The following is a 27,304-nucleotide window of genomic DNA, read 5'->3' on the forward strand; positions in this document are numbered from 1 at the left end:
CTTAACATGTAGCTAGGTGTATAATGTTAGAGACCACAGAAGACATGTAAATATGAAATAAATGCTTAAACATGTAGCTATAGGTGTAATGTTAGAGACCACAGAAGACATGTAAATATGAAATAAATGCTTAAACATGTAGCTATAGGTGTAATGTTAGAGACCACAGAAGACATGTAACTATGAAATAAATGCTTAAACATGTAGCTATAGGTGTAATGTTAGAGACCACAGAAGACATATTAAATAAAAGCTTAAACATGTAGCTATAGGTGTAATGTTAGAGACCACAGAAGACATATTAAATAAATGCTTAAACATGTAGCTAGGTGTAATGTTAGAGACCACAGAAGTGAACTTTTCAAGCCTGTTTTCTCAACTCTCTGTTTCTCTGCCAGACATTACTCTATAAGCCATATCTCCACAACTGGAGGGTCAAACTGAACAACCAATATGTCAATTTGAAGCTATGATTCCCTGCTTTCACATGACATGAAAAAACGAAAATGGAAGAAAAGGAATCCAAAGATTTAGCCCCGGTCACAATTGGTCACTTATGCAACACGCACATTCTCACAATAAGCAGGTCTATTTGGGGTATGGACAGCTGCAATACCACTGGGTGACCTAAAGTGGCGCTGTTGAGCATGTATTTCTGATGGGTTGCGACATCCTGGGATAAGAATTAGAAAAATAATAATAGTCATAGTTTTTTATTCATACAGTTGACATTTTTACTTCACACTTTGTTGGTTGTGTGCACGCGCAGCGGTGTGTGTGTGTGTGTGTGTGTGTGTGTGTGTGTGTGTGTGTGTGCGTGCGTGCGCATCACTCTGATCTACAAGCTCACAGTCCGTTGTAATCCTAATAATTATAATAATAATTATTATTATTATTAAATCAGTGATTCTTTGTCTGTTGGTTTTGCTACATTTCTTCCTCCAGCTGGGACCCCACCCCCCCCCCCCCCTCCTCCCCCCCCCCCCCCCCCCCCCCCCCCCCGCGCCTCTGATTGGCCCAGAGTTTTGTTGTGTCTCGTCTGATTGGCTGCCAGTGACATCGCCGTGCAGAGAGAGGGGGGGGGGGGGGTTGGGGGGGGTGGAGCTTCCACATGAGACACATCCAGCCAGCCAACCAATCGGGTTCTGACTGGTTTGAACCAGAACGCGCACACATGCACACACACACACACACACACACGCACGCACGCAACACACACACACACACACACACACACACACACACACACACACACACACACACACACGCACACGGGGAAGCAAAACCTCCCACATGTGACATCATCATGACATCAACATACTATTCTGTAGTGCAGTATTAAATGTGTAAGGGTCCATTTGGTTACAGTGTGTTACACCTAACGTCATGTATGGAAGCAGAGGCCGAATACAATCTGTCCCCGTGGACACATTTTTGGCCCGCGGGCCGCACTTTGGACAGCGCTGACCTCCCACAACAGACACAACAACAGACACCTGAACTCACCTCCATAACAACAGACACCTGAACTCACCACCATAACATCCCCCTCTCACAACAACAGACACCTGAACTCACCACCATAACAACAGACACCTGAACTCACCACCATAACAACAGACACCTGAACTCACCACCATAACAACAGACACCTGAACTCACCACCATAACAACAGACACCTGAACTCACCATAACATCCCCCTCTCACAGCAACAGACACCTGAACTCATCATCATAAAATCTGTAAAACAACTGCCCTTTTACCCGTCTGTAAAACAACTGCCCCCTTTTACCCATCTGTAAAACAACTGTCCTTTTCCCCGTCTGTAAAACAACTGCCTTTTTACCCGTCTGTAAAACAACTGCCCCCTTTTACCCCGTCTGTAAAACAACTGCCTTTTTACCCGTCTATAAAACAACTGCCCTCTCCAGACCACGAATGCAGCATTTACTACATGGTGGAAGAAATGCTAAATTCCTCTCCTCTCCTCTCCTCTCCTCTCCTCTCCTCTCCTCTCCTCTCCTCTCCTCTCCTCTCCTCTCCTCTCCTCTCCTCTCCTCTCCTCTCCTCTCCTCTCCTCTCCTCTCCTCTCCTCTCCTCTCCTCCCTCCCCTCCCCTCCCCCTCCCCTCCCCTCCCCTCCCCTCGCCCTGAAAAAAGCTGATCTACAAGCTCACAACGCATCGCAGCGCGACGCGTTGTGAGCTTGTAGATCAGGTACTTTAGCTATATTTGTCCAAAAGTGCCCACTTAGGGGATGTCAGCCCCTCTAACACGCTCTGCACGGGTCAACCCAACAGTACCTAAAGCAGCTAACTCCACCACCTCTCAAACTGTCTGCTAAAGCAGATAACTCCACCACCTCTCAAACTGTCTGCTAAAGCAGATAACTCCACCACCTCTCAAACTGTATGCTAAAGCAGCTAACTCCACCACCTCTCAAACTGTCTGCTAAAGCAGATAACTCCACCACCTCTCAAACTGTCTGCTAAAGCAGATAACTCCACCACCTCTCAAACTGTATGCTAAAGCAGCTAACTCCACCACCTCTCAAACTGTCTGCTAAAGCAGATAACTCCACCACCTCTCCCCCTCTCAAACTGTCTGCTATAAAGCAGCTAACTCCACCACATGTCCCCCTCTCAAACTGTCTGCTATAAAGCAGCTAACTCCACCACCTCTCCCCCTCTCAAACTGTCTGCTATAAAGCAGCTAACTCCACCACCTCTCCCCCTCTCAAACTGTCTGCTATAAAGCAGCTAACTCCACCACCTCTCCCCCTCTCAAACTGTCTGCTATAAAGCAGCTAACTCCACCACCTCTCCCCCTCTCAAACTGTCTGCTATAAAGCAGCTAACTCCACCACATTTCCCCCTCTCAAACTGTCTGCTATTAAGCAGCTAACTCCATCACCTCTCCCCCTCTCAAACTGTCTGCTATAAAGCAGCTAACTCCATCACCTCTCCCCCTCTCAAACTGTCTGCTATAAAGCAGCTAACTCCACCACATTTCCCCCTCTCAAACTGTCTGCTATAAAGCAGCTAACTCCACCACCTCTCCCCCTCTCAAACTGTCTGCTATAAAGCAGCTAACTCCACCACCTCTCCCCCTCTCAAACTGTCTGCTATAAAGCAGCTAACTCCACCACCTCTCCCCCTCTCAAACTGTCTGCTATAAAGCAGCTAACTCCACCACATTTCCCCCTCTCAAACTGTCTGCTATAAAGCAGCTAACTCCATCACCTCTCTCCCTCTCAAACTGTCTGCTATAAAGCAGCTAACTCCACCACCTCTCTCCCTCTCAAACTGTCTGCTATAAAGCAGCTAACTCCACCACCTCTCCCCCTCTCAAACTATCTGCTATAAAAGCAGCTAACTCCACCACATTTCCCCCTCTCAAACTGTCTGCTATAAAGCAGCTAACTCCACCACCTCTCAATTATGAAGTCACAACACCAACAACTTTGACGAGCTTTGTTGTAAAAATGTAAAGCAATGCCATCAGAGATATAATTATGATATGTTAAAATAGTGTACTGTAGAGTATGAATAGGGATTATCATTGTTAATATACTGTACTGTATGACATCATCATCATCGTTAATATACTGTATTGTATGACATCATAATTGTTAATATACCGTACTGTATGACATCATCATCGTTAATATACTGTATTGTATGACATCATAATTGTTAATATACTGTACTGTATGACATCATCATTGTTAATATACTGTATTGTATGATTTTGTTAATCACAATTATTTTCGCCACAATAATGTGATGTGTAAATGTACCTATATATGATGTGATATGCAAAACATATGCAAATTATATGCAAATGTAGACCAAACCTCCCCTTGTTATGAAAACAAAAACACAAGCAGAACAGAACCGGTTCCAACTGGACTCACCGTCATCATAGCACACACACACACACACACACACACACACACACACACACACACATGCACGCACGCACGCACGCACGCACGCACGCACGCACGCACGCACGCACGCTCGCACACACACACACACGCACGCACGCATGCACGCACGCACACACACACACCTCTGTCTGTCTGTCTGTCTGTCTGTCTGCCTGCCTGCCTGCCTGCCTGCCTGCCTGTCTGTCTGTCTGCCTGCCTGCCTGCCTGCCTGCCTGCCTGCCTGCCTGTCTGTGTGTCTGTCTGTCTGTCTGTCTGCCTGCCTGCCTGCGTCTGTCTGTCTGCCTGCCTGTCTGCCTGCCTGTCTGTCTGCGTCTGTCTGCCTGCCTGCCTGCCTGCCTGCCTGTCTGTCTGCCTGCCTGCCTGCGTCTGTCTGTCTGTCTGTCTGCCTGCCTGTCTGTCTGTCTGTCTGTCTGTCTGTCTGTCTGTCTGTCTGTCTGTCTGTCTGTCTGTCTGTCTGTCTGTCTGTCTGTCTGTCTGTCTGCACAGGTGTAACATTACCAGGTGCAAAACTAAGTTGTTTTAGTCTGGTCTTCATATTCTCTTTAGTCTTATACAGTATAGTCTACATAGTGTATATAACATATATACAGTACATACATAGTCTTATACAGTATAGCCTCAGTCGACTAAATGAACAGCCTGTAATCAATCCATATATAGATCCATAGATCATGTAATCCTAAATCAATCCATAGATCCAACAACTCAACTAAAGTCCAACTGTCTCTAAACTCCTGTGTCTTCATCTGTGAGGCTTTGTTTTCTCTGCTGATGAGTTGAGTTCAATCGACCACAATGGAAACCATCCATACATCCTGTACTATTCAATCAAAAAACCTCAAACCCTGACGGAAACAAGATGTTCAGGGGTTGGGGGTCCATTTGGTTACATTGTTTCAGGGGTTAGGGGTCCATTTGGTTACATTGTTTCAGGGGTTGGGGGTCCATTTGGTTACATTGTTTCAGGGGTTGGGGGTCCATTTGGTTACATTGTTTCAGGGGTTGGGGGTCCATTTGGTTACATTGTTTCAGGGGTTGGGGTCCATTTGGTTACATTGTTTCAGGGGTTGGGGTCCATTTGGTTACATTGTTTCAGGGGTTGGGGTCCATTTGGTTACATTGTTTCAGGGGTTAGGGGTCCATTTGGTTACATTGTTTCAGGGGTTGGGGGTCCATTTGGTTACATTGTTTCAGGGGTTAGGGGTCCATTTGGTTACATTGTTCAGGGGTTGGGGGTCCCATTTGGTTACATTGTTTCAGGGGTTGGGGGTCCATTTGGTTACATTGTTTCAGGGGTTAGGGGTCCATTTGGTTACATTGTTCAGGGGTTGGGGGTCCATTTGGTTATTCAAATTTTCAATTAAATGATATCCACTTATATTAAATGATGAATAAATGTAATAAATGACAGCATATATAGCTTCATATTGACATAAATGAACAGTCCCACGAATATGAAATAATATATAAAATAACCGCCTTGTGTTGTCAACATTCTGTCTATAGCTGCATGCTTTGTAAGAAGAAAAAAAACATCATTTTCTACCAAAAAGCATCGTCCAATTTACACGCACGCACGCACACACGCACGCACGCACACACACACACACACACACACACACACACACACACACACACACACACACACACACACACACACACACACACACCGTGTCGTTACCTGCTCTGTAGGAGATGTAGTCAGAGTCAGACTGAAGCCGCGGCGGCTGCTTTTCATCAGCTGAGCGATGACATTCAATTATAACTCATTCATTCATTCATTCATTCAATCAATGGAAGATGAATTCACGCGAGAAACGTCCGATGAAATAAAGAAAGTGCTTCAGGAGATAATAATTACAGGACACAAAGAACAGACCCTATAGATGAAGGGTTTAGAATGATGTTGTTGTTCTTCCGTCTGTCTCCGCCTGGCTTCTGAAACCATCTCTACATCTGCCTGATTTATATCTGAGAGAGAGAGGGAGAGAGAGAGAGAGAGAGAGAGAGAGAGAGAGAGAGAGAGAGAGAGAGAGAGAGAGAGAGAGAGAGAGAGAGAGAGAGAGAGAGAGCGAGACGCACAAACAAGCCCACGCTCCTATTGGTCGGTCTCTGAGCTAGGAAACCAGCTGCGGCCAATCAGCGACGAGGCATCATGGGGGCTGAGGAAGAGAGAGAGAGAAAAAAACAAAACAAAACAAAACCGCATAAATAAATTAATAAATAATAGTTGATGTTTTTCTTTCTGGGGGTTTTTTTTTTTTTGCACCACAAAGAAACAGAATTAACAGATTATATAGTTTGAAAACAAAGAGGCTCATTAATGTTGGTTTTTGTCATTGTCTGATTGATTGATTGAAATATTTATTAACAGTTTGTAGAATTTACAGTACTCTCTTGAATAGTTTATAGTTTTAGTCACATATTTAGTCACCTGGAACGTTTTAGCGTTAGTCTAGTTTTAGTCGACTAAATGTCATACGATTTTAGTCGACTAAATCTACAGTTGATTTAGTCGACTAAAATGTGTTTTGACAGGCCTTTGATGACATATATTTTACACTTTGGTTGCATGCTGAAAATAGCAGATCTACAATCTCACAGATTGTAGATCTGCTATTTTCAGCATGCAACCCAGCATAAAACTGGATCTCTTGTCCACTAGTCCCTTCCTAACATTTTAGTCTAGTTTTTATTTGTTGACAAAATTGTCAGTATATTTAGTCTTAGTTTTAGTCATCATAGATTAGTTTTCATTTAGTTTTAGTCACATTTTAGTCACCTGGAATGTTTTAGACCACCTGGAACCCCCTCAAGACCCATGGGGGTCCCAGGACCACCTGGAACCCCCTCAAGGACCCCTGGGGGTCCACGGACCACCTGGAACCCTCTCAAGACCCCTGGGGGTCCCAGGACCACCTGGAACCCCCTCAAGGACCCCTGGGGGTCCACGGACCACCTGGAACCCTCTCAAGACCCCTGGGGGTCCCAGGACCACCTGGAACCCCCTCAAGGACCACCTGGAACCCCCTCAAGGACCACCTGGAACCCCCTCAAGGACCCCTGGGGGTCCCAGGACCACCTGGAACCTCGTCAAGGACCCCTGGGGGTCCCAGGACCGCTGGTTGAGAACCAGTGCTGTAGTGAACTCAGGGAACCCCAAAAACCACAACATGTTGACACCTAGAAGTATCCGAGTAAAATATCTAAGTAAACTAACTGTAAAGATATGATGAGATAAGATAAGATATAATAATAACTGTATTATACGATATGATGTTCTAAGCATACATATTGAAGTATGTATTAGAAGTATATCTAAGTATAAGTATCTAAATATATGAGTGTATGATATAAGTATCTAAGTATACCTAAAAAGTACAAGTGTCTAAATATATATGATATAAGTATACATAAGAAGTATAAGTATCTAAATGTCATCAACATGTTTACTAGGAGTTGCTTATTGCTGACTCTGCATTTGGGATGGAACATTTCAACACCGACACCACACGGCACCGCGGCGCCATCTGGTGGTCACAGTGTGCATAACACAGCAAACTCACAGCCTTCACTGTGACAATTACTAATAATTACACTTACAAATAATGGAAGGAAGGAAGGAAGGAAGGAAGGAAGGAAGGAAGGAAGGAAGGAAGGAAGGAAGGAAGGAAGGAAGGAAGGAAGGAAGGAAGGAAGGAAGGAAGAAAGAAAGACTAGAATGAATGTTATTTTGTGGATTCCAGTTTATTTATTTATTATAATTAAAAAAAAAAAATCAGATATCCAAACAGACATCCAAACAGAAAAGTCCTGTCTGATTGCATTAAACAACGTTAAACTACGTTAAACTCACTTTGCATGTTGCTTTGCCACTCGATGTAACGATGACTTTAAGCATGCGCAGACCCTCTATGGCGCAGCCTTGCATTCCCAATTCCCATTTACAGATATTGTTGGGGGGGTCCTTGACATAGAAACATGGGGTTTTAACCCTTTCAGCGACATGAAAAAGGTTGAGCACCACTGACATAGAAACATAGGGTTTTAACCCTGTGAGAACCACTGACATAGAAACATAGGGTTTTAACCCTGTGAGAACCACTGACATAGAAACATAGGGTTTTAACCCTGTGAGAACCACTGACATAGAAACATAGGGTTTTAACCCTGTGAGAACCACTGACATAGAAACATAGGGTTTAACCCTGTGAGAACCACTGACATAGAAACATAGGGTTTTAACCTTGTGAGAACCACTGACATAGAAACATAGGGTTTAACCCTGTGAGAACCACTGACATAGAAACATAGGGTTTAACCCTGTGAGAACCACTGACATAGAAACATAGGGTTTTAACCCTGTGAGAACCACTGACATAGAAACATGGGTTTTAACTTTTAACCCTTTCAGCACCACTGACAGAAACATGGGTTTTTAACCCTGTGAGAACCACTGACATAGAAACATGGGTTTTTAACCCTGTGAGAACCACTGACATAGAAACAAGGGTATTTCAGAAAACTTTTAGGATTTAGAAGCCTTTAAAAAAAAATCCGCCTCAGGTCTAAATGGGCTAGTTTGCTGAGTAGTGTCTGTCGACACACAGGATGGGGAAACGGAAGAGATTAGCCTAGATTAGCATTGATTAGCATTGATTAGCATTCACAGGCAGAACACGCTGCGGATAAGAAGCATTGTTCTGGATAAAAAATGACGACCAAACAAACATGGATCCGTTTGTTATGTCAACAATACCACCGGGGTGACATTCTGCTGCTTCTCAACACGTCTCACACCCAAGGTTTTGTTTAGGCTATACTTGGGGAGGCATACTATGATAAATGGTGCATTTATATAGCGCCTTTATCCAAGGCGCTTTACAGAGATTATGCATTACATTCACCCATTCACACACCTTTACATAGATTGTGCATTACATTCACCCATTCACACACCTTTACATAGATTGTGCATTACATTCACCCATTCACACACACATTCACACACCGATTCATGCAGCGGAAACCATGCAAGGCACCAACTAGCACATCAGGAGCAATTAGGGGTTCAGTGTCTTGCTCAAGGACACTTCGACAGTAACTCTGGGGGAGCCCGGGTTCGAACTGGCAACCTTACGGTTACCATCCAGGCACTCTACCCCTGAGCCACCGCCGCCGAAGGAGCAATGCTCCGAGGTGCGCTGGGGGTCGGGAGAGGGTTGCGGTTAGGTTTAGGTGTCTGCCCCGGGGGAGGTTAGGGTTAGGGTGAGGGTTTGAGGGGTTAGGGTTACGGGTTAGTGTTAGGGGTTAGGGGTTAGGGTGAGGGAGGAGGTAGGTTGTCGTTCGGACCAATGCTCCGTCGGATCAAAGTATACTGCGCTCCGATACTTGCGCAAACAGAGCGCCCAAGTATCGTGGTCGGCTTGACCAGAAGTGGTGTGTGTGTGTGGTGGTTATAATCGGCTGGTGTCGGGTGACGTAATTAAGATAGGTTTCACATTACATAATAAATGTACTGTATACATACATGTACATACATGTATACATATATGTATACATGTATGTACTGTATACATACATGCATAACCTTTTACCCACCCCACATTGAAACATATCTTAATTACCATCAACAGCCAATTATACGTTTTAGAATATATAGCCTACCACGACCATACATACATACATACATAGGCTACATACATACATACATACATAAATACATAAATGCATACATGCATACATACATTGTAAGAGCGGCTTCGGAATAACAACGCACAACATGCATCCGTATTCTAATCTGTAGGTTCTCAGGTTATTTATTGGTTATACTTTTGATTAAACAAAACAAAATCATTCCTAAAGAAGGCTATATTCCGTTGTGTAAGGTGCTATGCTGTGTGTGTGTGTGGTTGAAATGTTTGTCCCTGCCGTCGCCTGCCTCCTCACAGAGTGACACCCATAAGTCAACGCAACGTCCTCACATTACCATAACAATCAGAAGAAGTCCACAAATGGCTTCAACATACATACATACATAGTATTATGTACTATAACCCTAACCCTTAGGTATGCGGTCTAGCTTAAACTTGGACTCAGGGGGGTGGACGCCTCTGCCTTGCATAGTCCCCAGTGAATAGGCAGTTTGCCCTTCACTGGTAACCCTATTTTGGACTCATTTTAAATATATGAAGGTATTGCGGGCAGGGATTTTTACCAAAAAGCCCCCCCTTTTAAAATACATACACACATACATACCTACATACATTTCAGAAGTTTTAGCAGTTTTTAAGGACCCACTTTTAGGCCAGTGCACCAGAGCAAACTCTTGCCTTTTTTTAAACCCTACCCATTTTAACCAAATACATACATACATACATAGTACCATTAGGAGAGATAACATGAGTTTGGTACAGACAAGACAGACAGACTTCAGCATTATTATTTTTCATTAAGTTTATTCTTTATAATTCTTTATGAAGTAAATCTTTAGTGTGTTTACACAACGTTACAGTCAATATAACAGGATGTTTACATGGCGCCAAAACAGGATGTTGTCATAGCGCCGGTGCGTTACAGTAAATATAGACCCCAGGATCAAGTGACTTTATGACTAAATTAAAATACATTTAACAAGCTCTATAGCACCCCCTGCTGGTGTGGCATGGTGTTTAACATGATGTTTGACACTAACACAAACAGTGCAACGTTACAGTGGCAGCCATTTTCTGGTTCCATCATTCCAGACCCATTCATTTTCTGGTTCCATCATTCCAGACCCATTCATTTTCTGGTTCCATCATTGCAGTCAGACGGTACCCTGAGGCGAAATGGACATAGTGGCCGAATTTGGTGTCGCAGCGCTCATGAACGCGCTGGTCCGTTGACTATCATTGCGCACGTTCATGATGACACGTGAACGCTGTTTCATACGTGAACGCTGTTTCATACGTAAACGCTGTTTCATACGTGAACGCTGTTTCATAGTGAACGCTGTTTCATAGTGAACGCTGTTTCATACGTAAACGCTGTTTCATACGTGAACACTGTTTCATAGTGAACGCTGTTTCATAGTGAACGCTGTTTCATACGTGAACGCTGTTTCATAGTGAACGCTGTTTCATAGTGAACGCTGTTTCATAGTGAACGCTGTTTCATAGTGAACGCTGTTTCATAGTGAACGCTGTTTCATAGTGAACGCTGTTTCATACGTGAACGCTGTTTCAAACGTAAACTCGTGCAATGATAGTCAACGGCAGCACGTTCATGAGTTTGGTCCAATCCATCCCAGAATGCACTCTGTTCCTACCCATAAGGAGGAGTGAAATCGCCTCATGCGCTTTTGAGCAACTTAATGCAAGTGGATGGGAGGAGAACTACAACTTAATGCAAGTGGATGGGAGGAGAACTACAACTTAATGCAAGTGGATGGGAGGAGAACTACAACTTAATGCAAGTGGATGGGAGGAGAACTACAACTTAATGCAAGTGGATGGGAGGAGAACTACAACTTAATGCAAGTGGATGGGAGGAGAACTACAACTTAATGCAAGGGAGGAGAAATCCGGTGCCGTCTCTAGTCATATAGTATACTCTAAGTTCCAAACCCATTCATTTTCTGGTTCCATCATTGCAGACCCCATTCATTTTCTGGTTCCATCATTGCAGACCCCATTCATTTTCTGGTTCCATCATTGCAGACCCCATTCATTTTCTGGTTCCATCATTGCAGACCCCATTCATTTTCTGGTTCCATCATTGCAGACCCCATTCATTTTCTGGTTCCATCATTGCAGACCCCATTCATTTTCTGGTTCCATCATTGCAGACCCCATTCATTTTCCAATCCAGAGACCCCCCACCACACACACACACATAGATCAAATGAATGGAGTCTAGAAGGATGGAAGCAGAAAATGGCCGCCACTGCTCTTCCCTATGGATACGGTTTGACACAAACATTAAAGGTGGATTACGTATAACTTTGTTTTGGTGGATTATGTTTTTTTTAATCTAACATAAAAATAATAATAATTTAAAAAAAAACAGACCCTTTCATATCCATCGCTACGCCAGACTGTGTCACATGACCGCGTCACATGACCACGTCACATGACTGGTTCCTTATCTTTTTGGTTTCCTATATTTAGTTTTATAATTATTAATATTTAAAAAATATGAATACATAAAAACATTCCCAAAAAACAAAAAAAAAGAAATTAAGTTAAGTTATTTAATGAATTCCATTAATTGGAAATCAACCGATATACTCAGATAATCAATTAGAAATCAACAGATAATCACATAATCAATATGAAGGAGATCTGCTGTTTTCAACGTCCAATTTCTCGAAACACTTGAGGAACCAAGCGGTACGCGTCAATTCCTTCTGTAGGAGACCAGACTGGAGACGTGGCCTGTGATTGGTTGAGACCAGACTGGAGACGTGGCCTGTGATTGGTTGAGACCAGACTGGAGACGTGGCCTGTGATTGGTTGAGACCAGAGTGGCCTCCTACAGTCCAGAAAACAAGCGCTCCCTAACGTCCCTACAGTCCGGAAAACAAGCGCTCCCTAACGTCCCTACAGTCCAAAAAACAAGCGCTCCCTAACGTCCCTACGGTCCAGAAAACAAGCGCTCCCTAACGTCCCTACGGTCCAGAAAACAAGCGCTCCCTAACGTCCCTACAGTCCAGAAAACAAGTGCTCCCTAACGTCCCTACGGTCCAGAAAACAAGCGCTCCCTAACGTCCCTACAGTCCAGAAAACAAGCGCTCCCTAACGTCCCTACAGTCCAGAAAACAAGCGCTCCCTAACGTCCCTACGGAAACAAGAATAGCGCTCAGTGGACTTCTCATTGGTCATGTGACTTGATCACATGACACAGTAGAGAGTGCTTATTGGACGTCATCACGTCTGTCGATGTCAGAATGTCGATGTAAAAATAAAAAACTTTTTTAAGATAAATCAAATAGTGAGATCTGATCTTTTCACTACTCGTACGAAGAAGTTAAAGGAGATGATTTATGAAAAACAAAAAGTCAAAATGTGTAAATTGGAGTTACATAACGACATGTTTCACTAGACGTCGATAACATACCGTATAATGTTTCTAAACAGCTAATCTAAAAGAATGTTTCTTTGGGTCTCAAATAGCCGGCCTGTTCCCTTTAAACGCCCCGCCCCAATAAAAGCCCCCCGCCCCAAATTAAAGCCCCCCCCCCCCCCCCCCCCCGCCCCAAATTAAAGCCAGGGCTATTATTTCCAGTTTCTTCACCCTAATTGGAACTGTAACCAAATAATGTCCCGGTTCAGGCTACAGGTGACATGTCAACCAACCAGGAACTAAAGGCATGTCAGGTGACATGTCAACCAACCAGGAACTAAAGGCATGTCAGGTGACATGTCAACCAACCAGGAACTAAAGGCATGTCAGGTGACATGTCAACCAACCAGGAACTAAAGGCATGTCAGGTGACATGTCAACCAACCAGGAACTAAAGGCATGTCAGGTGACATGTCAACCAACCAGGAACTAAAGCAACACCAAAACAATAATAATCTTTGGGTCGATATTTCACGTTAACGTAAATTAATGTGAGATATATAATTAATTAATTCATGTCTTTGGTTCTCAAGTTAATGCAAAATAATATTTCTTTGGGTCGATATCTAAAGTTAATGCAAAATAATATTTCTTTGGGTCTCAAGGTAATCATATAAAGGTAATTTTGGCTCAACTCCCTCGTTTTAAAAGTTAAATCTCAAAACACACAAAAATATAGAATCTCCCTCTAGGAAAACAACAAAGCTAACCCTAAACAATAGAACAATGGAAACTAAACAATAGCATCAGACAACAAAGGATCATTTATCAATCCATATACTATACTCTCATTGGCTCTTTCTGTCTGTCTGTCTGTCTGTCTGTCTGCAGGCATCATATTGCATCCTGTCTCACCCCACAGCCAGGCTAAAGGCATCATAGTGCATCTGTCTCACCCCCAGTTCCATCTGTCTCACCCCCACAGCCTTTCTGTCAGAGTTCCAGATAAACGGATGCTCCTTTGAGTGGCCAAACCTTGGTTAAAATCAGTGGTTCTCAAACATGCTTCATTTCTTTTCCTTTTACTTTCCCTCCATTTCAGCGGACGGGAGGAACAATCTTTCTAACGCTGAAATCTCCGAATCTAAATCACCGATTTCGATTCTAAATCAAAACGTGCGTTTTTTTTGACGGCCCATCGCGGTCCCCGTCGCTAGTAGTGGTGTCGCGGTACAAACGGTCCGCGTCGCTATAGTGGTGTCGCGCTACAATAATTCCCCCATGGGTGGTCGCCCGCGAACGTTTCGGTTTGCATGCTAATGCTCTCTGCACAAAACAAGATGGAGTCACTGTGTCACCTTGAAAAGGGCTCTGAAGCAACGCATAGCTGGGCAGCACAGAAATGTACTGGTTCCAACTGACACTGCAGTTATACTGTTAACAGTCTCTACGTCAAGGGGGGAGGGGGAGGGGGGGGGGTATGTGCTTCAAAAGCAACCTGCCACAAATCTGTTTTAAATTAGTGGAATTTAAATCTAGTGTCTAGTTTAAATCTATAGTGTCTATTGGAATTTAAATGTAGTCTCTGGTTTAAATCTAGTCTCTATTGGAATTAAAATCTAGTCTCTAGTTTAAATCTACTGTATTCTCTAGTTTAAATCTATTCTCCAGTTTAAATCTAGTCTAGTTTAAATATAGTCTCGAGTTTAATCTAGTCTCAAGTTTAAATCTAGTCTGGAATTTAAATCTAGTCTGGCATTTGAATCTAGTCTCTGAGGTCTAGGGTTACTGGAATTATTTTTTTCTTTGTTTTTCTTTGTTTTTTTCCAGTTTATTTCTCTTTGGCTTTTTAAACTCCTCAAACTCTTTCATGATTCACCTGTCAATCTTGCACCTGTCAATCATTCACCTTCTTTGTTCTTTCACACATCCCCCCCCCCCCCCCGATGATTAATTACAATAACGCCCCCCCCCCCGATAATTACAATATCCTTATGATTAAATTACGACAACTTAAGCGTTCTCTTTAGTGTTCGTCTAGCTGTTTAACAATCCTTTACATCTAATCTGATCTGAATCTACATCTAATCTACATCAAATCTGATCTAAGAAAGACATCGATGCGGTTCTGATCAATGATTGTAAATAAACAGGTTCTGATCAATGATTGTAAATAAACAGGTTCTGATCAATGATTGTAAATAAACAGGCTCTGATTAAATGCGATTAAAGCAGATTAAATAATAACAACCCTGAAAATCACATCATAACTGCGATGACATCATCAGTGTGACGTCATCTTCTTATTATAGACACGCCCCTCGTGACATCATTCTCCTTGTGGTCGTGTAACCAAATTAAATTAAAAAAACAACAATGTGAAAATGTTATTTCCTTGGCTTTGGTTCATCGTAAGAATATATAAAATCGGAATATTCAAACAGCAAACAGTTAATTATTCATTCATTAATTCCAAAAATATCATAATCATATAAACATAAATATATCAATTAGTTTGCTGGATTTCTTTTTTTTTTGGCTTTTTTGCTTTTACTTTAATTGGAAGCACTTTGTCATGCCAACGAGATGGCATCATCTGATTGGCTTGACGCTCTGCGGGCTCTGCGATTGGTGGAGAGAGGAGGCTCTGTGATTGGTGGGGAGGAGGAGGCGGAGTCATCCATCATCTGGAGTTGAGTCTGGGGGCCGTCTGAGGAGAAGAACATGATGACATCACACGTCACATGACATCACACGAAACGACCAATGAGACGACGTTAAAACCGAGTGGAATAGTATGACTCCCAATGTAACAATGGAATGAGGAAGTGCTCGTTCAATCTCAATGGGATAGTTCCAATGTGTGGAACTATAGCCCATAGCACCCTGCTTTGTCTCAATGGGATAGTTCCAATGTGTGGAACTATAGCCCATAGGCACCCAGCTTTGTCTCAATGGGATAGTTCCAATGTGTGGAACTATAGCCCATATAGCACCCAGCTTTGTCTCAATGGGTTAGTTCCAATGTTTGGAAATATAGCACATAGCACACTGCTTTGCCCAATGGGATAGTTCCAATGTGTGGAACTATAGCCCATAGGCACCCCGCTTTGTCTCAATGGGATAGTTCCAATGCGTGGAACTATAGCCCATAGGCACCCTGCTTTGTCTCAATAGGATAGTTCCAATGTGTGGAACTATAGCCCATAGACACCCTGCTTTGTCTCAATGGGATAGTTCCAATGTGTGGAACTATAGCCCATAGCACCCCGCTTTGTCTCAATAGGATAGTTCCAATGTGTGGAACTATAGCCCATAGCACCCCGCTTTGTCTCAATGGGATAGTTCCAATGTGTGGAACTATAGCCCATAGCACCCTGCTTTGTCTCAATGGGATAGTTCCAATGTGTGGAACTATAGCCCATAGCACCCTGCTTTGTCTCAATAGGATAGTTCCAATGTGTGGAACTATAGCCCATAGCACCCCGCTTTGTCTCAATGGGATAGTTCCAATGTGTGGAACTATAGCCCATAGCACCCCACTTTGTCTCAATGGGATAGTTCCAATGTTTGGAACTATAGCCCATAGCACCCCGCTTTGTCTCAATGGGATAGTTCCAATGTTTGGAACTATAGCCCGTAGCACCCCGCTTTGCGGCGAGATCAAAGCGTGTCGCCAGTCTCTTACTATTCCACTCAACGTTAAACGTAACACTTCTTCCTGTCACATGACAGGAAGAAGACAATAAGTTAAGTCACATGATCAATGAATCTGCCTGGCAACAGGTCTTAACCCATAAAGCGCCATGAACGTAGAATTAAGGGGAATTCATCTTTTATATATTAGGTTTTGATCGTCATAATGCTACTCACGTTAGCATCGAGTGTGACACTAGACCACGCCATATTACAATTTACTGTTATCTATCTATCTATCTATGAAGGCACCAAGTCTCTGTATTATGTATGTCTATGTGTGTGTAATCCATGTAACTTGAGAACCGTTAGCCTCACAGACTTCAAATTGGACAGGTCGGACCCACGGTTGTCCAGAACCGCCTCAAAAAGGCGTCTGCCCGGGCTCTGGACCGGACCGGGCCCCTGACCAGCGTCCATATATGGAGCTGGCCTGTTCTGACCTCACAACACTCCATATTTGGGCATTCCTGACACAGAACTCCACAAGCTGGCTGCATGGACTCCATATTTGGGCATGCCTTACAAAGAACTCCATATATGGGCATAAAAGGGAGACGGACATAATATCGGTGTGGGGCACCACAGACAGGTAGTCACCACAGACAGACAGGTAGTCAGACAGACAGGTACTCACCACAGACAGACTGGTAGTCAGACAGACAGGTACTCACCACAGACAGGTAGTCACCACAGACAGACAGGTAGTCAGACAGACAGGTACTCACCACAGACAGACTGGTAGTCAGACAGACAGATACTCACCACAGACAGACTGGTAGTCAGACAGACAGGTACTCACCACAGACAGGTACTCACCACAGACAGACAGGCAGTCAGACAGACAGGTACTCACCACAGACAGACAGGCAGTCAGACAGACAGGTACTCACCACAGACAGACAGGCAGTCAGACAGACAGACAGGTACTCACCACAGACAGGTGTCCGTTCTTAGTCTTGGTCACCAGTAACTCTGAACCAGCTGTGAAGTCAATGATGCCTTCTTTCCCCTGAGCCATGTTGAACGTTATGCTGAAATATATACATTAATATATACATAAATATATACATAATATATACATAAATATATACATGAATGTATACCCTGAGCCATGTTGAACGTTATGCTGAAATATATACATTAATATATACATAAATATATACTAAATATATACATAAATATATACATAATATATACATAATATATACATAATATATACATAATATATACATAAATATATACATGAATATATACCCTGAGCCATGTTGAACGTTATGCTGCAATATATACATAAATATATAGATACATATTTACATAAATATATACCCTGAGCCATGTTGAACGTTATGCTGCAATATATACATAAATATATAGATAAATATATACATAAATATATACCCTGAGCCATGTTGAACGTTATGCTGCAATATATACATAATATATACATAATATATACATACATATATACATAATATATACGTTATACATAAATATATACATGATATATACATAAATATATACATAATATATACATAAATATATACATGATATATACATAAATATATACATAATAATATACGTAATATATACATAAATATATACATAAAATATACCCTGAGCCATGTTGAACGTTATGCTGCAATATATACATAAATATATACATAATATATATATAATATATACATAAATATATACATAAATATATACTGTTAATATGAGTCCTTCCTACCCCTGAGCCATGTTGAATGTTATGCTGATATATAAATATATATTTATATATATATTTATATATATATATATATATATATATATATCCATTTGGTTCCGTGTGTGTGTCAGACAGACAGACAGACAGACAGACAGACAGACAGACAGACAGACAGGCAGGCAGGCAGGCAGGCAGACAGACAGACAGACAGACAGACAGACACCTGTCTCACCTCCCCTGGTTGATGTTGATGCTGTTTATCTTGTCGGCACAGATCGCCACCTTGGTCACCGTCTCCACCACATGGTCACTCTGCAGAACTACATCTCCCTGTGAACCAATGGGAGGTCAGAACTACACCACATGGTCACTCTGCAGAACTACATCTCCCTGCAAACCGATGGGAGGTCAGAACTACACCACATGGTCACTCTGCAGAACTACATCTCCCTGAGAACCAATGGGAGGTCAGAACTACACCACATGGTCACTCTGCAGAACTACATCTCCCTGAGAACCAATGGGAGGTCAGAACTACACCACATGGTCACTCTGCAGAACTACATCTCCCTGTGAACCAATGGGAGGTCAGAACTACACCACATGGTCACTCTGCAGAACTACATCTCCCTGTGAACCAATGGGAGGTCAGAACTACACCACATGGTCACTCTGCAGAACTACATCTCCCTGAGAACCAATGGGAGGTCAGAACTACACCACATGGTCACTCTGCAGAACTACATCTCCCTGTGAACCAATGGGAGGTCAGAACTACACCACATGGTCACTCTGCAGAACTACATCTCCCTGAGAACCAATGGGAGGTCAGAACTACACCACATGGTCACTCTGCAGAACTACATTTCCCTGTGAACCAATGGGAGGTCAGAACTACACCACATGGTCACTCTGCAGAACTACATCTCCCTGTGAACCAATGGGAGGTCAGAACTACACCACATGGTCACTCTGCAGAACTACATCTCCCTGAGAACCAATGGGAGGTCAGAACTACACCACATGGTCACTCTGCAGAACTACATCTCCCTGAGAACCAATGGGAGGTCAGAACTACACCACATGGTCACTCTGCAGAACTACATCTCCCTGCAAACCGATGGGAGGTCAGAACTACACCACATGGTCACTCTGCAGAACTACATCTCCCTGAGAACCAATGGGAGGTCAGAACTACACCACATGGTCACTCTGCAGAACTACATCTCCCTGTGAACCAATGGGAGGTCAGAACTACACCACATGGTCACTCTGCAGAACTACATCTCCCTGCAAACCAATGGGAGGTCAGAACTACACCACATGGTCACTCTGCAGAACTACATCTCCCTGAGAACCAATGGGAGGTCAGAACTACACCACATGGTCACTCTGCAGAACTACATCTCCCTGAGAACCGATGGGAGGTCAGAACTACACCACATGGTCACTCTGCAGAACTACATCTCCCTGAGAACCGATGGGAGGTCAGAACTACACCACATGGTCACTCTGCAGAACTACATCTCCCTGAGAACCAATGGGAGGTCAGAACTACACCACATGGTCACTCTGCAGGACTACATCTCCCTGTGAACCAATGGGAGGTCAGAACTACACCACATGGTCACTCTGCAGAACTACATCTCCCTGTGAACCAATGGGAGGTCAGAACTACAGACCAAGCAGCCTATTCAGTGTTTTAGGCGTGACGTGAGCGCCCCCTCCTGAGATACTTCCGGGTCCTACTTTTGTGTCGCTTTTGTGTCCCCATAGAGTCATACTGTGTCCCCATAGAGTTATACTGTGACGCTCCGTCGGACTAAATCTGAGACGAAAACAACCACGAAAGTCTAATTTTACCGCTTTCCTTTCCTCGCAACAACAAAGCTGCTGCTCTCCCAAATCTGGCTGCGACAGGCCGTCTGCCCCACATGGAATATTGTCGCCATTTTATTTTATTGTGTCAACTAAATCCTCATTAACGCAACCTAGATTCAACATACTCAAGCCTGCACACATTGTAAATATGCCCCCGAAATATTTTACAGAGCAAGTGGACTGTTGCCACCTTCAATAATAATGATAATAATAGTCTTTATTGTCTCCACATCATATTTTTTTGTTATCATGGACACTTAGATAGCATTACTGTAGACTTAGATAGCATTCGATACAGACTTATAGCATGTTATGTAGACAGCACTATAATTGCATTGTGTGTAGTCATAGCACGCCATAGTACATGTATACATTAATCATTACGTCATACGCAGCCACAGGACAAACAACATTACTTAACCCATTCTGACCTGAGATCAGATTCATACGAGGTTTCCGCCGGATACACACTGGTCTGATGAACCCATTCTGACCTGAGATCAGATTCTAAAAAATGTCAGTCGTTCTTCGATTTTACAAAAAATAGCAGACCTACAAGCTCGTATCGCGCCACTCGGTGGCGCGATATGAGCTTGTAGATCTGCTATTTTTCAATAGCTAAAGCATAACATGATGCCGACACCAAAATGGGTGCCCGGTCAGAATGGGTTAATGTTGTAATTAATGTCATGAAAACGTTGTATGATTTAAATGATGCCCTCTGTGTTTCAGATAGATGTGTATTTACAGTAATGTGTTTCAGATAGATGTGTATGTACAGTAATGGTACAGTATAATATTACAATACCTTCTGCTTGTTGTCGTCACTGGGCATGTGCAGAACAAAGAGACCGTCACTCAATGAGCTGACAGAGATACCTGAGAGAGAGAGAGAGAGAGAGAGAGAGAGAGAGAGAGAGAGAGAGAGAGAGAGAGAGAGAGAGAGAGAGAGAGACAGAGACAGAGACAGAGACAGAGACAGAGACAGAGACAGAGACAGAGACAGAGACAGAGACAGAGACAGAGAGAGAGACAGAGAGAGAGAGAGAGAGAGAGAGAGAGACAGAGAGAGAGAGAGAGAGAGAGACAGAGACAGAGACAGAGACAGAGAGAGAGAGAGAGAGAGAGAGAGAGAGAGAGAGAGAGAGACAGACAGACAGGTGTTAATAATAATAACATATGTGACTCTTTACATGCGTGCTGGATTATGGATTATAGATGGATTATATCTCCACTGGGAGGAGACCCCGGGGCAGACCAAGGACCAGATGGGTTATATCTCCACTGGGAGGAGACCCCGGGGCAGACCAAGGACCAGATGGGTTATATCTCCACTGGGAGGAGACCCCGGGGCAGACCAAGGACCAGATGGATTATATCTCCACTGGGAGGAGACCCCGGGGCAGACCAAGGACCAGATGGGTTATATCTCCACTGGGAGGAGACCCCGGGGCAGACCAAGGACCAGATGGATTATATCTCCACTGGGAGGAGACCCCGGGGCAGACCAAGGACCAGATGGGTTATATCTCCACTGGGAGGAGACCCCGGGGCAGACCAAGGACCAGATGGATTATATCTCCACTGGGAGGAGACCCCGGGGCAGACCAAGGACCAGATGGATTATATCTCCACTGGGAGGAGACCCCCGGGGCAGACCAAGGACCAGATGGATTATATCTCCCCTGGGAGGAGACCCCCGGGACAGACAAAGGACCAGTTGGAGGAAACACATCGACTCACTGGAGAGGGAAGTCTGGAGCTCTCTGATGGAGCTGTTGCCCCCGCGACCCGACTACGGATAAGCGGTTGAAGATGGATGGATGGATGGATGGAACGGGACGGCAGTAGCTCAACAATATGAATATTCTCATTATTAATAATAATAATAACAACACCAACCTGTAAGCGCTCCATAGTCGATGCACTGCTTCATCTTGGCCTCCTCAACAATGATGGCGCTGTTGGCCGTGAGCAGCAGCTGGCGCGGCCGCGCCTTGTAGCCCTTCCTGTCGTACTTAGTGACGGCAACCGCGTACTGAAATATTCATACATACAAATACGTTATGAAAAAATATAAAAATAATGTTTAATGTGCAATGTTAATACATGCAAATACATGTTTAATGTATAATGCCTTCATCCAAGGCGCTTTACATAGATTGTGCATTACATTCACCCATTCACACACATCTTTACAGGTAAGTTCAGAAACCAGTCTGTGTCTCATAGGAGGGCTGTGGTCAGTTCAGAAACCAGTCTGTGTCTCATAGGAGGGCTGTGAGCGGTTCAGAAACCAGTCTGTGTCTCATAGGAGGGCTGTGGGCAGTTCAGAAACCAGTCTGTGTATCATAGGAGGGCTGTGGGCAGTTCAGAAACCAGTCTGTGTCTCATAGGAGGGCTGTGGGCGGTTCAGAAACCAGTCCGTGTCTCATAGGAGGGCTGTGGGCGGTTCAGAAACCAGTCTGTGTCTCATAGGAGGGCTGTGGGCGGTTCAGAAACCAGTCTGTGTCTCATAGGAGGGCTGTGGGCGGTTCAGAAACCAGTCTGTGTCTCATAGGAGGGCTGTGGGCGGTTCAGAAACCAGTCTGTGTCTCATAGGAGGGCTGTGGGCGGTTCAGAAACCAGTCTGTGTCTCATAGGAGGGCTGTGGGCGGTTCAGAAACCAGTCCGTGTCTCATAGGAGGGCTGTGGGCGGTTCAGAAACCAGTCTGTGTCTCATAGGAGGGCTGTGAGCGGTTCAGAAACCAGTCTGTGTCTCATAGGAGGGCTGTGGGCAGTTCAGAAACCAGTCTGTGTATCATAGGAGGGCTGTGGGCAGTTCAGAAACCAGTCTGTGTCTCATAGGAGGGCTGTGGGCGGTTCAGAAACCAGTCCGTGTCTCATAGGAGGGCTGTGGGCGGTTCAGAAACCAGTCTGTGTCTCATAGGAGGGCTGTGGGCGGTTCAGAAACCAGTCTGTGTCTCATAGGAGGGCTGTGGGCGGTTCAGAAACCAGTCTGTGTCTCATAGGAGGGCTGTGGGCGGTTCAGAAACCAGTCTGTGTCTCATAGGAGGGCTGTGGGCGGTTCAGAAACCAGTCCGTGTCTCATAGGAGGGCTGTGGGCGGTTCAGAAACCAGTCTGTGTCTCATAGGAGGGCTGTGGGCGGTTCAGAAACCAGTCTGTGTCTCATAGGAGGGCTGTGGGCGGTTCAGAAACCAGTCTGTGTCTCATAGGAGGGCTGTGGGCGGTTCAGAAACCAGTCTGTGTCTCATAGGAGGGCTGTGGGCGGTTCAGAAACCAGTCTGTGTCTCATAGGAGGGCTGTGGGCAGTTCAGAAACCAGTCAGTGTCTCATAGGAGGGCTGTGGGCGGTTCAGAAACCAGTCTGTGTCTCATAGGAGGGCTGTGGGCGGTTCAGAAACCAGTCTGTGTCTCATAGGAGGGCTGTGGGCGGTTCAGAAACCAGTCTGTGTCTCATAGGAGGGCTGTGGGCAGTTCAGAAACCAGTCCGTGTCTCATAGGAGGGCTGTGGGCGGTTCAGAAACCAGTCTGTGTCTCATAGGAGGGCTGTGGGCGGTTCAGAAACCAGTCTGTGTCTCATAGGAGGGCTGTGGGCGGTTCAGAAACCAGTCTGTGTCTCATAGGAGGGCTGTGGGCGGTTCAGAAACCAGTCTGTGTCTCATAGGAGGGCTGTGGGCGGTTCAGAAACCAGTCTGTATCTCATAGGAGGGCTGTGGGCGGTTCAGAAACCAGTCTGTGTGGTTTAAAGTGTAAATCTGGATTAAAACGTTAAGTGTAACTCTAACCTTCATCTTCTCGTTGCCCAGAGACTGAAGCACTTTAGGGTTGATCTCATCACCGTCTGGAACACACATTACAACATTACGACATTTTATTACATGGCTTGGTTGAATGCTTGATTCCGATTGGTCAATCGCTGAATCCAGCGGTGAGTTATGTGTTGATAACAGACCGCTCCGCTCTATAACAGAACTCTGCCTAATCAGACCCTCTTCAATTACTGCCGTTTCCAACATGGCAGCCATGATGTAAACACACTAACGACACACAATGTCATTTACAGCTGAACATTGCTCTCAATTTTTTTCTTTTATTTTTTTACATTTGAGCGAGAAATAGACAGCAGTAACCAAACATGGAACATGGATTCTAGCCCATTCTGAACGGGCACCCATTTTGGTGTCAGCATCATGTTATGCTTTATCTATTGAAAAATAGCAGATCTACAAGCTCATATCGCGCCACCGAGTGGCGCGATACGAGCTTGTAGGTCTGCTATTTTTGAAAAATCGAAGAGCGACTGACATTTTTAGAATCTGATCTCAGGTCAGAATGGGTTAATCAGACCAGTGTGTGTCCATGTGGAAACCTCGTATGAATCTGATCTCAGGTCAGAATGGGCTAGTTGATCAACTCACTTGTATTTCCGACAGTGCTGCAGCCCTGCAGCTGGCCAGACGCAGCCAGCGCGAACTTATGGAATACTTTTTTTGTGGTTTTTTGGGTCAATGTATTAATTTATCTTAGGTAGCCATGTAATAAGCAGGATAATGTCTGGCTAGGTGGTCGTTGTAGGGATATAATTCACCTCCTCTATGTAAGGGATAATGTCTGGCTAGGTGGTCGTTGTCGGGATATAATTCATGAAGGAGGTGAATTATCTCCCTACAACGACCACCTAGCCAGACATTATCCCTTACATAGAGGAGGTGAATTATCTCCCTACAACGACCACCTATAGCCAGACATTATCCCTTACATAAAGGAGGTGAATTATCTCCCTACAACGACCACCTAGCCAGACATTATCCCTTACATAAAGGAGGTGAATTATCTCCCTACAACAACCACCTATAGCCAGACATTATCCCTTACATAAAGGAGGTGAATTATCTCCCTACAACGACCACCTAGCCAGACATTATCCCTTACATAAAGGAGGTGAATTATCTCCCTACAACGACCACCTATAGCCAGACATTATCCCTTACATAAAGGAGGTGAATTATCCCCCTACAACGACCAGCTAGCCAGACATTATCCCTTACATAAAGGAGGTGAATTATCTCCCGACAATGACCACCTATAGCCAGACATTATCCCTTACATAACATTATAACATTACAATATCTCAACATGGATTGATAATAAAACTTTATTTACTCAGTCTGGTGCTGACGAACAGTTTGGAGACGCTCTGCGGGTAGTTGTCCTTCTTGTCCTTGAAGATCTCACTGGCGATCATCTTCTGTTCCATCTGTGGCCACATGGGGGCAGTAGAGATATTATACATATTAATAATGATATTATAATCATGCTTCCATTCACTGTAGGCCTCCTATAATGTAAACATCACTGTATGCCTTCCTGTAGGCCTAATGATCTTCATACATAACGTTTACAACATGGGAAGGCATGTTGTGATGTTTACATTGAAGGAGGGGCTAGCGTGATGTTATTATAGGAGGACATAGTGTGATGTTATTATAGGAGGGCATAGTGTGATGTTATTATAGGAGGACATAGTGTGATGTTATTATAGGAGGGCATAGTGTGATGTTATTATAGGAGGGCATAGTGTGATGTTATTATAGGAGGGCATAGTGTGATGTTATTATAGGAGGACATAGTGTGATGTTATTATAGGAGGGCATAGCGTGATGTTTAAGGAGGGCATAGCGTGATGTTTAAGGAGGGCATAGCGTGATGTTTAAGGAGGGCATAGCGTGATGTTTAAGGAGGGCATAGCGTGATGTTTAAGGAGGGCATAGCGTGATGTTTAAGGAGGGCATAGCGTGATGTTTAAGGAGGGCATAGCGTGATGTTTAAGGAGGGCATAGTGTGATGTTTAAGGAGGGCATAGCATGATGTTTAAGGAGGGCATAGCATGATGTTTAAGGAGGGCATAGTGTGATGTTTAAGGAGGGCATATCATGATGTTTAAGGAGGGCATAGCGTGACGTTTAAGGAGGACATATCATGATGTTTAAGGAGGGCATAGCGTGACGTTTAAGGAGGACATATCATGATGTTTAAGGAGGGCATAGCATGATGTTTAAGGAGGGCATAGTGTGATGTTTAAGGAGGGCATAGTGTGATGTTTAAGGAGGGCATAGCGTGATGTTTTAGGAGGGCATAGCGTGATGTTTAAGGAGGGCATAGTGTGATGTTTAAGGAGGGCATAGCGTGATGTTTAAGGAGGGCATAGTGTGATGTTTAAGGAGGGCATAGCGTGACGTTTAAGGAGGGCATAGTGTGATGTTTAAGGAGGGCATATCATGATGTTTAAGGAGGGCATAGTGTGATGTTTAAGGAGGGCATAGTGTGATGTTTAAGGAGGGCATAGCGTGATGTTTAAGGAGGGCATAGTGTGATGTTTAAGGAGGGCATAGCGTGATGTTTAAGGAGGGCATAGTGTGATGTTTAAGGAGGGCATAGCGTGATGTTTAAGGAGGGCATAGTGTGATGTTTAAGGAGGGCATAGTGTGATGTTTAAGGAGGGCATAGTGTGATGTTTAAGGAGGGCATAGCGTGATGTTTAAGGAGGGCATAGTGTGATGTTTAAGGAGGGCATAGTGTGATGTTTAAGGAGGGCATAGCGTGATGTTTAAGGAGGGCATAGCGTGATGTTTAAGGAGGGCATAGCGTGATGTTTAAGGAGGGCATAGTGTGATGTTTAAGGAGGGCATAGCGTGATGTTTAAGGAGGGCATAGCGTGATGTTTAAGGAGGACATAGCATGATGTTTAAGGAGGGCATAGCGTGATGTTTAAGGAGGGCATAGTGTGGTGTTTAAGGAGGGCATAGCGTGACGTTTAAGGAGGGCATAGTGTGATGTTTAAGGAGGGCATAGCGTGATGTTTAAGGAGGGCATAGCGTGATGTTTAAGGAGGGCATAGCGTGATGTTTAAGGAGGGCATAGCGTGATGTTTAAGGAGGGCATAGTGTGATGTTTAAGGAGGGCATAGCGTGATGTTTAAGGAGGGCATAGTGTGATGTTTAAGGAGGGCATAGCGT

At 44.1% G+C, this 27,304-nt stretch overlaps 2 protein-coding genes and 1 long non-coding RNA gene across 6 annotated transcripts in view; 1 reads left to right on the forward strand and 2 right to left on the reverse strand.

Annotated features, from left to right (window-relative positions):
• Window positions 1-5,861, reverse strand: part of LOC310864359 (large neutral amino acids transporter small subunit 4-like) — a 60,392-nt gene extending 54,531 nt beyond the window's left edge. The window contains exon 1 of the mRNA XM_083773017.1: window positions 5,634-5,861. The gene's annotated coding sequence lies outside the window, so the exon portion shown is untranslated. The remainder of the gene's footprint in view (window positions 1-5,633) is intronic.
• A 4,246-nt stretch (window positions 5,862-10,107) lies between these two features.
• LOC310864125 lies at window positions 10,108-11,976 on the forward strand. The gene is made up of 2 exons (XR_014569719.1): window positions 10,108-10,885; window positions 10,940-11,976. It is a non-coding gene; the product is annotated as an uncharacterized lncRNA (long non-coding RNA).
• A 3,017-nt stretch (window positions 11,977-14,993) lies between these two features.
• The window catches only part of myo1cb (myosin Ic, paralog b), an 87,331-nt gene continuing 75,020 nt past the window's right edge, over window positions 14,994-27,304 (reverse strand). For all 4 annotated transcript variants that reach the window (XM_083773475.1, XM_083773474.1, XM_083773476.1 and 1 more), the window contains 7 exons: window positions 25,452-25,545; window positions 24,074-24,129; window positions 22,188-22,323; window positions 21,094-21,164; window positions 18,637-18,734; window positions 17,628-17,727; window positions 14,994-15,707 (listed from right to left, as the gene is read on the reverse strand). In XM_083773475.1, coding sequence (XP_083629601.1) covers window positions 15,681-15,707; window positions 17,628-17,727; window positions 18,637-18,734; window positions 21,094-21,164; window positions 22,188-22,323; window positions 24,074-24,129; window positions 25,452-25,545 — 582 coding nt within the window. In that variant the 3' untranslated portion in view covers window positions 14,994-15,680. The remainder of the gene's footprint in view (window positions 15,708-17,627; window positions 17,728-18,636; window positions 18,735-21,093; window positions 21,165-22,187; window positions 22,324-24,073; window positions 24,130-25,451; window positions 25,546-27,304) is intronic.

The sequence above is a fragment of the Protomyctophum parallelum genome (genome assembly GCF_964188405.1).
Source record: "Protomyctophum parallelum genome assembly, chromosome: 9".
In the NCBI taxonomy this organism is placed as follows: Eukaryota; Metazoa; Chordata; class Actinopteri; order Myctophiformes; family Myctophidae; genus Protomyctophum; species Protomyctophum parallelum.